This window comes from Schistocerca nitens, chromosome 8, assembly GCF_023898315.1.
Source record: "Schistocerca nitens isolate TAMUIC-IGC-003100 chromosome 8, iqSchNite1.1, whole genome shotgun sequence".
Taxonomy (NCBI): domain Eukaryota; kingdom Metazoa; phylum Arthropoda; class Insecta; order Orthoptera; family Acrididae; genus Schistocerca; species Schistocerca nitens.
The window spans coordinates 25,577,890-25,590,828 of record NC_064621.1 but is presented as its reverse complement, the minus strand read 5'-3'; the positions used below and the strand labels follow the sequence as shown (position 1 = coordinate 25,590,828).

The following is a 12,939-nucleotide window of genomic DNA, read 5'->3' as shown; positions in this document are numbered from 1 at the left end:
TCGGTCAGCCACTGCCCCTCGCACCTGAACCCAAGATGGAGTTACATTTTTTAAATGGGTCAGTAACCACATCGATATAATACTTCTTACTTTTCGCTAGCGTCTATTGTATATAGTAAGGGGTCCGCCTTTTCAGGATTTGGTAAACTTTATTTCGTTATTTAAAGTTGTGGTCGGATGCCCATCCCCACAGTCGTCAAGGTAATCTAAGTCAGGGAAGACATGTGCGCAATCTTCTATGAATCGTGTAAACATTGTTCTGTTATTATTGTGATTTAACCGTTTGCGTATCGCATTCTCTGAGGTGAAATTTGGGAAAAAGCCGAGCATTTCCCTAAACGAGTGTGGAAATCCGCCTAGAATCCACATGTAGGCCGACGAACGTACCACCCTACGTCCGTTAATCCGCTGCGCGGATTCCTTCCAAAGTGGTTCACTTCCCTGTTTCGTAAGCTAGTGCGCTGCGCGTTATGCTATACGAGCAGCTTTGCACAAGGAAATGATGCAACGAGTACAGCGCTCTTAAGTTGGACTTCTATGAAAAATATTTAAGCAAACGTATTGAAACAAATGGTCGCAGAAGAGGGGCATTTGAGAGAAATGTCTCCAGCTGCAGCTGTAAACTGATTGTTCGGGTAGCAAAAGTAAAGCGTGAATCTGACATTTACGTGAAGAAGTAGTTAAAAGTCGTGGCTCCATATTACACAACACAGTTGTGTGAGTAAGGTTACTCTGTGCTAGCTGACACGGAAAGTAAATACAGTAACAGAATAAAAATTGTCGAAAGTGGTCTTACGTTTCAACTGTCAGAAATTCGGCATACCAATCACATTAATATTTATTTTGCAGTTATATTATTTCGGTAGTAATAGTATTCTTCGTTAATTAATGTGCAAATAACCTTAACTGAGCTCGTCACTTTTCAGACGCAATTCGTACCAGTGCGGAAGTTGGCCTTGCTGCCCATCTCATCTCCTTCCACCCCTCGCACATTTATTTGTCTGGAACATGTAATATTACCACGAATATTTATTACTATATTTCTACGCTATCCGCAGTGAGACATTTTTAAGTGTTTGAATTACAACATGTCCGCCATTTCAATATTTGATTGCAAGGTGTCCGTCACTAGAGAAGGATAACTTCTGTATTACTGCACAAAGCTGGCTTGTTAATGACTTGGATAGTTTCGAGTACTTCTAGTTCTGCTCATGGCAATGATATCACCTTCTAAACTACGCTATGATCATAATTTCAGATTCATTGTATTCATTTATTTTAACTTAATGCGTATATATATTTCTTGATTACTTTCAGGAACAGTTTCTCACTTTGAATTCTGTATAGTCATATTTATCTCTGGGCATCGAGCCGTCACCATCTGTCACAAAGAAATCTATGCTACATACTCCGGTCGCTAGAGCTCCTACATTCTTGACCGAGAACGCCTCACCGGTGGATTACAACACCGACAAATAGCCTTCCCAAGGGATGGGCGTTCAGATCGTCAAACTAAACGAGCGTCGTAGTCAAAGACACCGTCTGAGAATGAGGCTGAGATTGAGAAAGAAAAAGGAAAACCAAGACTCGCTCATATGCCTTATGCTGACTACCTCCAAAAAGATCAGTAGGCTGGCATCCAAACAAGCTGAAAGGAACATAAGCAACACATCTTACTAAAGCAACCAAGCAAAGCGACTGCACTGCATCGAATTTAATCATGAATTAAAATACGAAGGGGCCAAAACCGCTGTGCAAATGCGAAATTTCGCTGATAGCCAAATTAAGGAGGTAGTTTCGGACCAACACTTGTTCTTCTATAAACATGTAGACGACCTTGGATCGAAAGCACAGGCGCTGGCAAAGAAGCTTATGCCACTCTTCCTCAACAACGAATTAAAAGTGCCAACCAAAATTAGTCCTTGCTATATACACTCCTGGAAATTGAAATAAGAACACCGTGAATTCATTGTCCCAGGAAGGGGAAACTTTATTGACACATTCCTGGGGTCAGATACATCACATGATCACACTGACAGAACCACAGGCACATAGACACAGGCAACAGAGCATGCACAATGTCGGCACTAGTACAGTGTATATCCACCTTTCGCAGCAATGCAGGCTGCTATTCTCCCATGGAGACGATCGTAGAGATGCTGGATGTAGTCCTGTGGAACGGCTTGCCATGCCATTTCCACCTGGCGCCTCAGTTGGACCAGCGTTCGTGCTGGACGTGCAGACCGCGTGAGACGACGCTTCATCCAGTCCCAAACATGCTCAATGGGGGACAGATCCGGAGATTTTGCTGGCCAGGGTAGTTGACTTACACCTTCTAGAGCACGTTGGGTGGCACGGGATACATGCGGACGTGCATTGTCCTGTTGGAACAGCAAGTTCCCTTGCCGGTCTAGGAATGGTAGAACGATGGGTTCGATGACGGTTTGGATGTACCGTGCACTATTCAGTGTCCCCTCGACGATCACCAGTGGTGTACGGCCAGTGTAGGAGATCGCTCCCCACACCATGATGCCGGGTGTTGGCCCTGTGTGCCTCGGTCGTATGCAGTCCTGATTGTGGCGCTCACCCGCACGGCGCCAAACACGCATACGACCATCATTGGCACCAAGGCAGAAGCGACTCTCATCGCTGAAGACGACACGTCTCCATTCGTCCCTCCATTCACGCCTGTCGCGACACCACTGGAGGCGGGCTGCACGATGTTGGGGCGTGAGCGGAAGACGGCCTAACGGTGTGCGGGACCGAAGCCCAGCTTCATGGAGACGGTTGCGAATGGTCCTCGCCGATACCCCAGGAGCAACAGTGTCCCTAATTTGCTGGGAAGTGGCGGTGCGGTCCCCTACGGCACTGCGTAGGATCCTACGGTCTTGGCGTGCATCCGTGCGTCGCTGCGGTCCGGTCCCAGGTCGACGGGCACGTGCACCTTCCGCCGACCACTGGCGACAACATCGATGTACTGTGGAGACCTCACGCCCCACGTGTTGAGCAATTCGGCGGTACGTCTACCCGGCCTCCCCCATGCCCACTATACGCCCTCGCTCAAAGTCCGTCAACTGCACATACGGTTCACGTCCACGCTGTCGCGGCATGCTACCAGTGTTAAAGACTGCGATGGAGCTCCGTATGCCACGGCAAACTGGCTGACACTGACGGCGGCGGTGCACAAATGCTGCGCAGCTAGCGCCATTCGACGGCCAACACCGCGGTCCCTGGTGTGTCCGCTGTGCCGTGCGTGTGATCATTGCTTGTACAGCCCTCTCGCAGTGTCCGGAGCAAGTATGGTGGGTCTGACACACCGGTGTCAATGTGTTCTTTTTTCCATTTCCAGGAGTATATATATATATATATATATATATATTTCCAAAGGCGTTGCTCACATTGTTGTTGTTGTGGTCTTCAGTCCTGAGACTGGTTTGATGCAGCTCTCCATGCTACTCTAACCTGTGCAAGCCTCATCATCTCCCAGTACCTACTGCAACCTACATCCATCTGAATCTGCTTAGTGTATTCACCTCTTGGTCTCCCTCTACGTTTTTTACCCTTCACGCTGCCCTCCAATACTAAATTGGTGATCCCTTGATGCCTCAGATCATGTCCTACCAACCGATCCCTTCTTCTAGTCAAGTTGTGCCACGAACTCCTCTTCTCCCCAATTCTATTCAATACATCCTCATTAGTTACGTGATCTACCCAGCTAATCTTCAGCATTCTTCTGTAGCACCACATTTCGAAAGCTTCTATTCTCTTCTTGTCCAAACTATTTGTCGTCCATGTTCACTTCGCCGGCCGCGGTGGTCTCGCGGTTCTAGGCGCGCAGTCCGGAACCGTGCGACTGCTACGGTCGCAGGTTCGAATCCTGCCTCGGGCATGGATGTGTGTGATGTCCTTAGGTTAGTTAGGTTTAAGTAGTTCTAAGTTCTAGGGGACTAATGACCACAGCAGTTGAGTCCCATAGTGCTCAGAGCCATTTGAACCATTTGTTCACTTCCATACATGGCTACACTCCACACAAATACTTTCACAAACGACTTCCTGACACTTTTTCGATGTTAACGAATTTCTCTTCTTAAGAAACGCTTTCCTTGCCATTGCCAGTATACATTTTATATCCTCTCTACTTCCACCAGCATCAGTTATTTTGCTCCCCAAGACACTGTCCATTCTGTTCAACTTCTCTTCCAAGTTCTTTGCTGTCTCTGACAGAATTACTATGTCATCGGCGAACCTGAAAGTTTTTATTTCTTCTCCATGGATTTTAATACCTACTCCGAATATTTCTTTTGTTTCCTTTACTACTTGCTCAATATACAGATTGAATAACATCGGGGAGAGACTACAATCCTGTCTCACTCCCTTCCCAACCACTGCTTCCCTTTCATGCCCCTCGACTCTTATAACTGCCATTTGGTTTCTGTACAAATTGTAAATAGCCTTTCGCTCCCTGTATTTTACCCCTGCCACCTTCAGAATTTGAAAGAGAGTATTCCAGTCAACTTTGTCAAAAGCTTTCTCCAAGTCTACAAATGCTAGAAACGTAGGTTTGTCTTTCCTTAATCTATCTTCTAAGATAAGTCGTAAGGTCAGTATTGCCTCACACGGTATAAAATAAATCTTCTAGAACCATACGGTCAGAGGTACGGTTACAAACACCCATTTGGTTCCGCCAAAGCGTAATAAACGAAGTGCAAAAAGCAAAGCCTCCCCATAATGGAAACAAGAAGTGAAAGTCGCCCACAGGCAGTATGACTTCCATAACAAATGGAATAAATAATCGTTCACAGTCTGGTTGGAGTTTAGACAGCAACTACGCATAAAAGCTTGCAGAAAGTGATGAAGCCGATTGGGTTGATTGTCGAAATATTGTGAATTAAATGAAAACAACAACACCCGCAAGCAGAGCATTAATCAGTCACGCCGGGAAATCCTTAGAGATAACTCTATGCTAGGTCACATTTACGCAAATGCTACCTAGGCCCATCCCCATAGGTGCCAGAATCACAATTAATTTAAATAATCAAGTGTCATGGTTTTAATTCGGTGGCGTTGACCCCCTTATAACCGGTAAAGGCGTGGTCGTCATTGTTTTGTGTGTTTTTATTAATGTGGATTTTCCAGAGGACAGCTGATACGAATTAAGTTACCAGTTACCTTTCAAACCAAGCACCGACTCTTATCGAATTCCCAGAGGCGACCGGTCGAACGCGTGGAACTTTAGGTGGTAATGCGGGTAAGAGTTTCAAAAGAATGGTTAACGGAATCAAGACAGTCTCAACGATTTGGCTGCATTAAGTATTAAAAACGAGTTTTTAAAGACAACTAAGATGTGTAGATATTGCAAGTGGATTCATTAGTATGGAATGTAGGAACAAAGAAATTAGCTAATAAGATTACTGAAGACTTTACTTTTGAGGTTGATTATTTGGAGAAGTACTGAATTTCAATTACATGTAGCTAAAATTAGCATCATTAATACATTCCATAGTTACCTTCCATTTGACAATAAATAAGTATAGTTCTAGTTATTATACCCTATTTTATAAACTGAAATATTGATATTTGTATGGACATTAATCTCATCTGCTGTATTTGCGCTTTAGTCATCGCAAAATTTCCCCTGTTAGGGCCTACATCATAGGCTATCCTAAATGTAGCCCTGACACTACGTCTCAATTGTTTTTTAATCGTTGTGAGTTGCAAGAAATGTAAAAATTATGAACAACAGTTTTAATTTATCATACCAGTATTTTTCGTTTGCGAAGTGTGTAGTTAAAGGGAAGAGATCTAAAGGCTCCACGCACCAGCGCACCACACCAAATGATGCACGTATCTGTGCAGTATGGCAGGACTTACAGTGAACTGGAGTGATCTTTCGGCGGCTGCGATGTCTTCCGCGGAATTTGTCGCTGGCTCTCCCCAGTCAATGTTGAGCGTGATCCCCACTTTGCCTGAAACAAAAGCAGTACACAACTCTATCAGCTGTAATACTTTTACTTTCCACAGAAAAATCGCATTTATCCAGTCAGATTCCTGATTTCCACAGTATCGAAAAGTTATCTTCAGATCAGTATGATGCATAGGAACACAATTGTTGTTAAAAACAAATCATTTCAGGAAATATAGCAATCACGTCTCTCTCCAGTGGTAGAGAATGAGTCTTCTGGGACAAGGTAGATAACTCTCTAATTATCCAGGTCTACTTACACATCTGGCCAGTTGTCCTATCAGCCTACATCTGCTCTCATTCCCACCCCAATTTCACATGCAGCAACTATCCTGGCAGAATCCAAAGTCCTAGATTTATAGCCAGAAGTCTCTGGGTTTGAGTCCTGTCATGATTAATTTTCTTAGAATTTATTTATATTCGGCGAATTTCAACACAATTTTTGTTTAAAAATTTCAGACAAAATCATTTTTGTCCTAAGTTAGTTACACAGAACGGCAGTTCTAAACAACTACAAAGCAAAGCTGTAATAAGAAAATTTATACTACAAAACATACTGTGACAGAGAAGTGATTTCAATGTCAGCCTAATTAGTACTGTCATTTAAACAGTTATAGCGGTATACGTCGAGCAATGAACACACCAAAACTTACAGGACCAGATGAAAATAATAGCAAGAAATTTCACAACCAAGCAAGAATTCCTGTGACACACACTTAGCAGCGTCCAAACACAATTACGATTCAAACAGTTGTTGTGGAGGGAGCAGTGCCTGCAAAGGCTTCCACTTTATATGAACATGGTCACTAGTCCGTGCGAATTCCTTCCATACAGGCATCGCTGTCTCCCTAGCCGAGGGCTCGCAGTCTCACGAATACATTTGGAATGTTAACGACGTAAAAACCCAGCACAGAAATGTACTCGCTGCAGATGCACAGTGCGCAGAGGCTTGACTCACATATCCAGCAGGAGAGTTCTGTGTTCTGGACCTTGTATAATTATGTGCCCTACAGAGATCAACTGAAACGTACATTTACAACGTAATACAAGAATCAAAGTAAATCATTTAACACCCTAAAGAAAGGATGAAGAAAACAAGTTTTTAGATAAAGAGAATGACGCTGACTCATTTTTAAAACACCAGCTGTCTTGGACATCACATACTGCAAACAGAATGCAACGAGTAACGCATATAACAGAAACGCATAGGGTGCTTAACTGCACAACATGCACTTTGACATCCTTAGTCATTGCAAGCAAACTCTCATGGCATATCCTTAGACCAGGTCAATTCACACAGGGTCTAGGCATATACAATAAATGTCATCCTTAAGTAGGCGTTTTGCGTATTTGGCAGGAGAGACGTTGTATGATGAATTGTTTTTGTTTTAAAACTGGAGACAGACAGCTACAGATCCAGTGGCAGAGTTAGCAGTCCAAAATGGTAATAAACGATTTAAAAATGAAAAAACGACATATCAAATGAAATGTTTTATTAATGGAAATATATTGTAATTACGATGTAAAACTGATGAGAGATAGATTGTTTTACAAACATTTATTACTCAGTTATTGTGCAGTAATTACTGCCAATTTATTTCTTTTTTATATTTTACTGTGTTTCGGGGTAGATGGTCCTGGAGAGGAAGCGTAGTCCAGTTCTTTTTCCTCTTCTGGCATGGGATGTACATCGATTTCTTCCTCACCGATGTTAATCTAATCATCGATCTGCGTCGAATCAAGGAAGGTGTCGTCTTCTGTTGGACAATTAAGGCAGGAAAGCCCCTTGCAATTGCTGTATGTAGTGAAATACTATATGAACTCTTTGCTACAGGAACAAGTTGCTTGACATCCCTTCCTGCACATGCAGGATGTTGCGTTGAGAATTTTCTGGGGTGATGGTGGTTCCAATGGGGATCAGACCCTTTTTTGTGGTCTTCCATCCCCAGTTCAGTGGATCCAGCTAATTGTTCCCCCAGATGTGAACCTGCAAGTAGACCTTGAGGGAATGCTGGCGAGTGGCGGCTTCGGTTGAAGGCAAACATGCCAAACGGAACACGTTATTTTTCGTTATCCACCTTATCAGGAGTGGCTTTGTGATCCGTGAAGTCTGAGGAGACGTGTTAGAGGCTCGCGTTCTTTTGAAAAGTGTCTATAAATTTTAGTGTGCTCTGACGAAGAAATGTAGAGTTGTTGTCACAGCCACTGAAGGCGTGAAGAAATAATATATGTTTCTTGACTTTTTCAGAGAGCTTAGAACTTTTGAGAGTGTAAATGGATGTGTCTTGCTTGCCTTTTCCAGGTTTCATAAGAACGATATTGCTAAGAGGTTCTTCCTATTCACTACTACCAGCTGTGTGGTGATTCAGCACGGCCAACAAATCGGTATCTTCCCCCACAATGAAGAGGTTGCCTCACTGCCTCGACTTTTCCATGGTTGCGCCAACAATCAAGGAGTCTGCATCCCAAAGAGCCTGCTTGACCTGATACCCTTCACTACATAATTTTTCTGTCAACATTGAGATAAGACGGTTCTTATTAAGTCCATTTAATAAGAAACGTTCTTTCGTCATAGTTGATGACATTCTTTCACTAAATAAAACGGTAGCGGATGACATAGCGCGTACTCTTGGAGCATTTTCAGCAGATTTTATGCTTTTCTCAGCTCCGTCCTAAGGGTAGCAATCAAGCATTACAGTGATTTGGGCCCAATGTATTTTTTGACGTAATTCACGTTCTTTTCAGTGACGGAGGAAAATACTTCATCTGTATCCCACACGAAGCGGTGTAAAGGGAAGACACCGTCAAGGACGAAGACTGTGCTGCTTGTGATCTCAACACTGACTGGATTGAATAGCTTAAAGTGATCCGGTTATCTGGTCTTTTGCATTATTCCGTCGTCATCAAAGAGAGATAATGGTTATGAGGCTAATTCAAAGGCGAAATATGACTCGAACTGTTGTGGTGACTTCATAAGGAAAGGAACTCAACGGAAAACTGTATCAGGACTGCTTCACCATTCATCTTGACTGTACACTTCACGGCTCGTAGCACCACTACTCGGTTCTTCCTCAGGAACCGCACTTCCTTGAAGGTTTCCCTTGAACATTTTCCATGTCGGTAAATGATACGCCACAGAACTCAATTTAGTGTGCAACGTCTACTACTGTTTGCATTCCAGCAATGTATCTAGTCAGAGTTCCATCTGTAACATCCCGCTCTCGTGACAGGCCCCCAGAGGATGGTATAGCCGTCATGTTGGGATGCCTAACATCGATTACAAATGTTCGCACTTTTTAGCCAGCACGAACATTGTTTGGGGATTATTTTCCTGGACTACCTTGGTTTCTCCATGTGTTGTAGACTCTCACTACGGCACATCCAACAAGTCGTGCAGTTTCCGAAATGCTCCTGTCGAGCCTCTAGGCCATCACAATCTGTCCTCGGTCGAACTCAAGACAGATGGCGCACCTTCTCCATGCACCGTGCATGACTAGCAGTCATTCCTGGCCAGGTGACGCTGCTATCGCCTGGACGGGTTTATATCGATAGCAGGTCGGTCATCATAATGTTATGGCTGATCAGTGTATATTCCACAACATAGACCACAAACAAAACAAATTTTCAGTACTATTTAATTATTTTTGGCGCTCTAAACGCGTTATTATTTTTATCTTTACAGACTTTCGGCATATGGACAAATGCGGACAATTTTGCAGATTTTCGCGTTGAGGTTGCCGTGTGATTGTGCTTTATTTGGTTTCATAACCGAGGAAAGGTGTCCGCCTGCTTAGGTGAGTGGTAACGTGTTTTTCTCCCGTGCACGGGGGCCAGGTTCGATTCCCGGCCGTGTCGGAGATTTTTTTCGCTCGCGAACGGGGTGTTGTGTTGTCCTGATCATCCTTTCATCCTCTTCATCGGCCATAAGTCGCCCAATGTGGCGCCGACTGCAGTAAGACTTGCCCTTGGCGGCCGAACCCGGATGGGACAACCCGGCCAACAATGCCATACGATCATACAGAGTGTTTCAAAAATGACCGGTATATTTGAAACGGCAATAAAAACTAAACGAGCAGCGATAGAAATACACCGTTTGTTGCAATATTCTTGGGACAACAGTACATTTTCAGGCAGACAAACTTTCGAAATTACAGTAGTTACAATTTTCAACAACAGATGGCGCTGCGGTCTGGGAAACTCTATAGTACGATATTTTCCACATATCCACCATGCGTAGCAATAATAAGGCGTAGTCTGTGAATGAAATTACCCGAAACCTTTGACAACGTGTCTGGCGGAATGGCTTCACATGCAGATGAGATGTACTGCTTCAGCTGTTCAATTGTTTCTGGATTCTGGCGGTACACCTGGTCTTTCAAGTGTCCCCACAGAAAGAAGTCACAGGGGTTCATGTCTGGCGAATAGGGAGGCCAATCCACGCCGCCTCCTGTATGTTTCGGATAGCCCAAAGCAATCACACGATCATCGAAATATTCATTCAGGAAATTAAAGACGTCGGCCGTGCGATGTGGACGGGCACCATCTTGCATAAACCACGAGGTGTTCGCAGTGTCGTCTAAGGCAGTTTGTACCGCCACAAATTCTCGAAGAATGTCCATATAGCGTGATGCAGTAATCGTTTCGGATCTGAAAAATGGGCCAATGATTCCTTTGGAAGAAATGGCGGCCCAGACCAGTACTTTTTGAGGATGCAGGGACGATGGGACTGCAACATGGGGCTTTTCGGTTCCCCATATGCGCCAGTTCTGTTTATTGACGAAGCCGTCCAGGTAAAAATAAGCTTCGTCAGTAAACCAAATGCTGCCCACATGCATATCGCCGTCATCAATCCTGTGCACTATATCGTTAGCGAATGTCTCTCGTGCAGCAATGGTAGCGGCAGTGAGGGGTTGCCGCGTTTGAATTTTGTATGGATAGAGGTGTAAACTCTGGCGCATGAGACGATACGTGGACGTTGGCGTCATTTGGACCGCAGCTGCAACACGGCGAACGGAAACCCGAGGCCGCTGTTGGATCACCTGCTGCACTAGCTGCGCGTTGCCCTCTGTGGTTGCCGTACGCGGTCGCCCTACCTTTCCAGCACGTTCATCCGTCACGTTCCCAGTCCGTTGAAATTTTTCAAACAAATCCTTTATTGTATCGCTTTTCGGTCCTTTGGTTACATTAAACCTCCGTTGAAAACTTCGTCTTATTGCAACAACACTGTGTTCTAGGCGGTGGAATTCCAACACCAGAAAAATCCTCTTTTCTAAGGAATAAATCATGTTGTCTACAGCACACGTGCACGTTGTGAACAGCACACGCTTACAGCAGAAAGACGACGTACAGAATGGCGCACCCACAGACTGCGTCGTCTTCTATATCTTTCACATCACTTGCAGCGCCATCTGTTGTTGAAAATTGTAACTACTGTAATTTCGAAAGTTTGTCCGCCTGAAAATGTACTGTTGTCCCAAGCATATTGCAACAAACGGTGTATTTCTATCGCTGCTCGTTTAGGTTTTATTGCCGTTTCAAATATACCGGTCATTTTTGTAACACCCTGTATCATTTTCATTTAATAGAAAAAGGTCTTTCACACACGTATGTTGATGAAATATTTTTAGCTCTTTTGTAAACTCATTATGGAGACGTAGAAACGCTACCCGAGGAAAACAATATATAATTGATATCCTGGACAACTTTAACGTAAAAGAATTTATCTTTAAAACGGGAATGACATTGCAGATCAATCAGTTATATCTGCACATGCACGGTGGCCCTTTCAACTGAAACGACAAACGGTATCCAAAACAGATTAATGTTGGCAGTCTCCTCAAAATGTTTAGGAAACTCTTGTAAGTCTTTCATGACCACAATGAATTCTTCAAACCTCGTGTTTCCTTCAACACTAGTGATCTTAGGAAAATGGAGGGTATTTTATCTCAGAGTTAATCCCTTCCATAATACGATTTTCTTTTTACGTACGTTCCCATCAAATCAGAAATTAGTTGTTTCTCACTTTGCAGTGTCTTACTGTGGGCAGTGCGCAGTCAGTCCACTTAAAATTCAAAGTCTGCAATGGCTTCTTGATGTTCTTATTTTCGTTCCTGCACTCATTTTGCCTTCATAATTTCAACAGTAGCGGGTTTTAAACGGATGAATCATTCGAGGCTTGCCACATGACGTACTTTGCAGTATTATATGTACCAGCGGAAAAATACTGCTGTCGGAGCACAAAAGAGGCGAATATGCATCTGTTTAAAATAAATAAATAAATAAATAAATAAAAAACTCTGACTAAAAAGTCGGGAACCAGCCATCCTACCTTCCAAAGCACTTTTAAAAAGTTTCTCAAAAGTTGTGGCATGCGAATATATTTGTGCCTTTTTTAACAAGGAATTCGCCTTGCACTCCCACAGCGTTCACACACACTACTCCATCCCTTTAAGTCGCTCATACCCATCCAAACCCACTTGCTCATTCTCACTTACTCATACCGCCCACCTCATTATCTCTTTGCGTCTCTCCGACTGGCACAGTATTCTGTCAGACAGCCACAGCCTGCTTCGTTCTGTCCTACTACGAGTCTCCTCTGGTTGTCACTGTCTTCGTCTTTTCTGTCTTACTGCCACTACCTCACTCATTCTTTCGCAGTACTGCTGAATCTTCTCATTGGCACCCTCTCTCTTTTCCCCGTTTTGATTGTCATAGACTCTGTCTCACATTATCACCACCTTTCACTCAGTCCCACTTTCTCCTTCTCTTTATCCCTATCCCACTGGCACTGTCTCCTTCATTCTTTTCCTAACACTGTTCTGTCATAGTCAACTATGTTCCATTGCCAGTATCTCTCTCTTTCTCTCACACTGCCATTGTCACCTTCCCTCTTTCTATACCACAACCTAGCCGGCCGCTGTTGCCGAGCTGTTCTAGGCGCTTCAGTCTCGAACCGCGCTGCTGCTACGGTCGCAGAT

General features: G+C 43.9%; 1 protein-coding gene across 1 annotated transcript in view; it reads right to left on the bottom strand.

The window, feature by feature from the left end:
• LOC126198592 (myrosinase 1-like) overlaps window positions 1–12,939 on the bottom strand; it is a 240,906-nt gene that overhangs the window by 98,548 nt on the left and 129,419 nt on the right. The window contains exon 7 of the mRNA XM_049935041.1: window positions 5,872–5,966. Coding sequence (XP_049790998.1) covers window positions 5,872–5,966 — 95 coding nt within the window. The remainder of the gene's footprint in view (window positions 1–5,871; window positions 5,967–12,939) is intronic.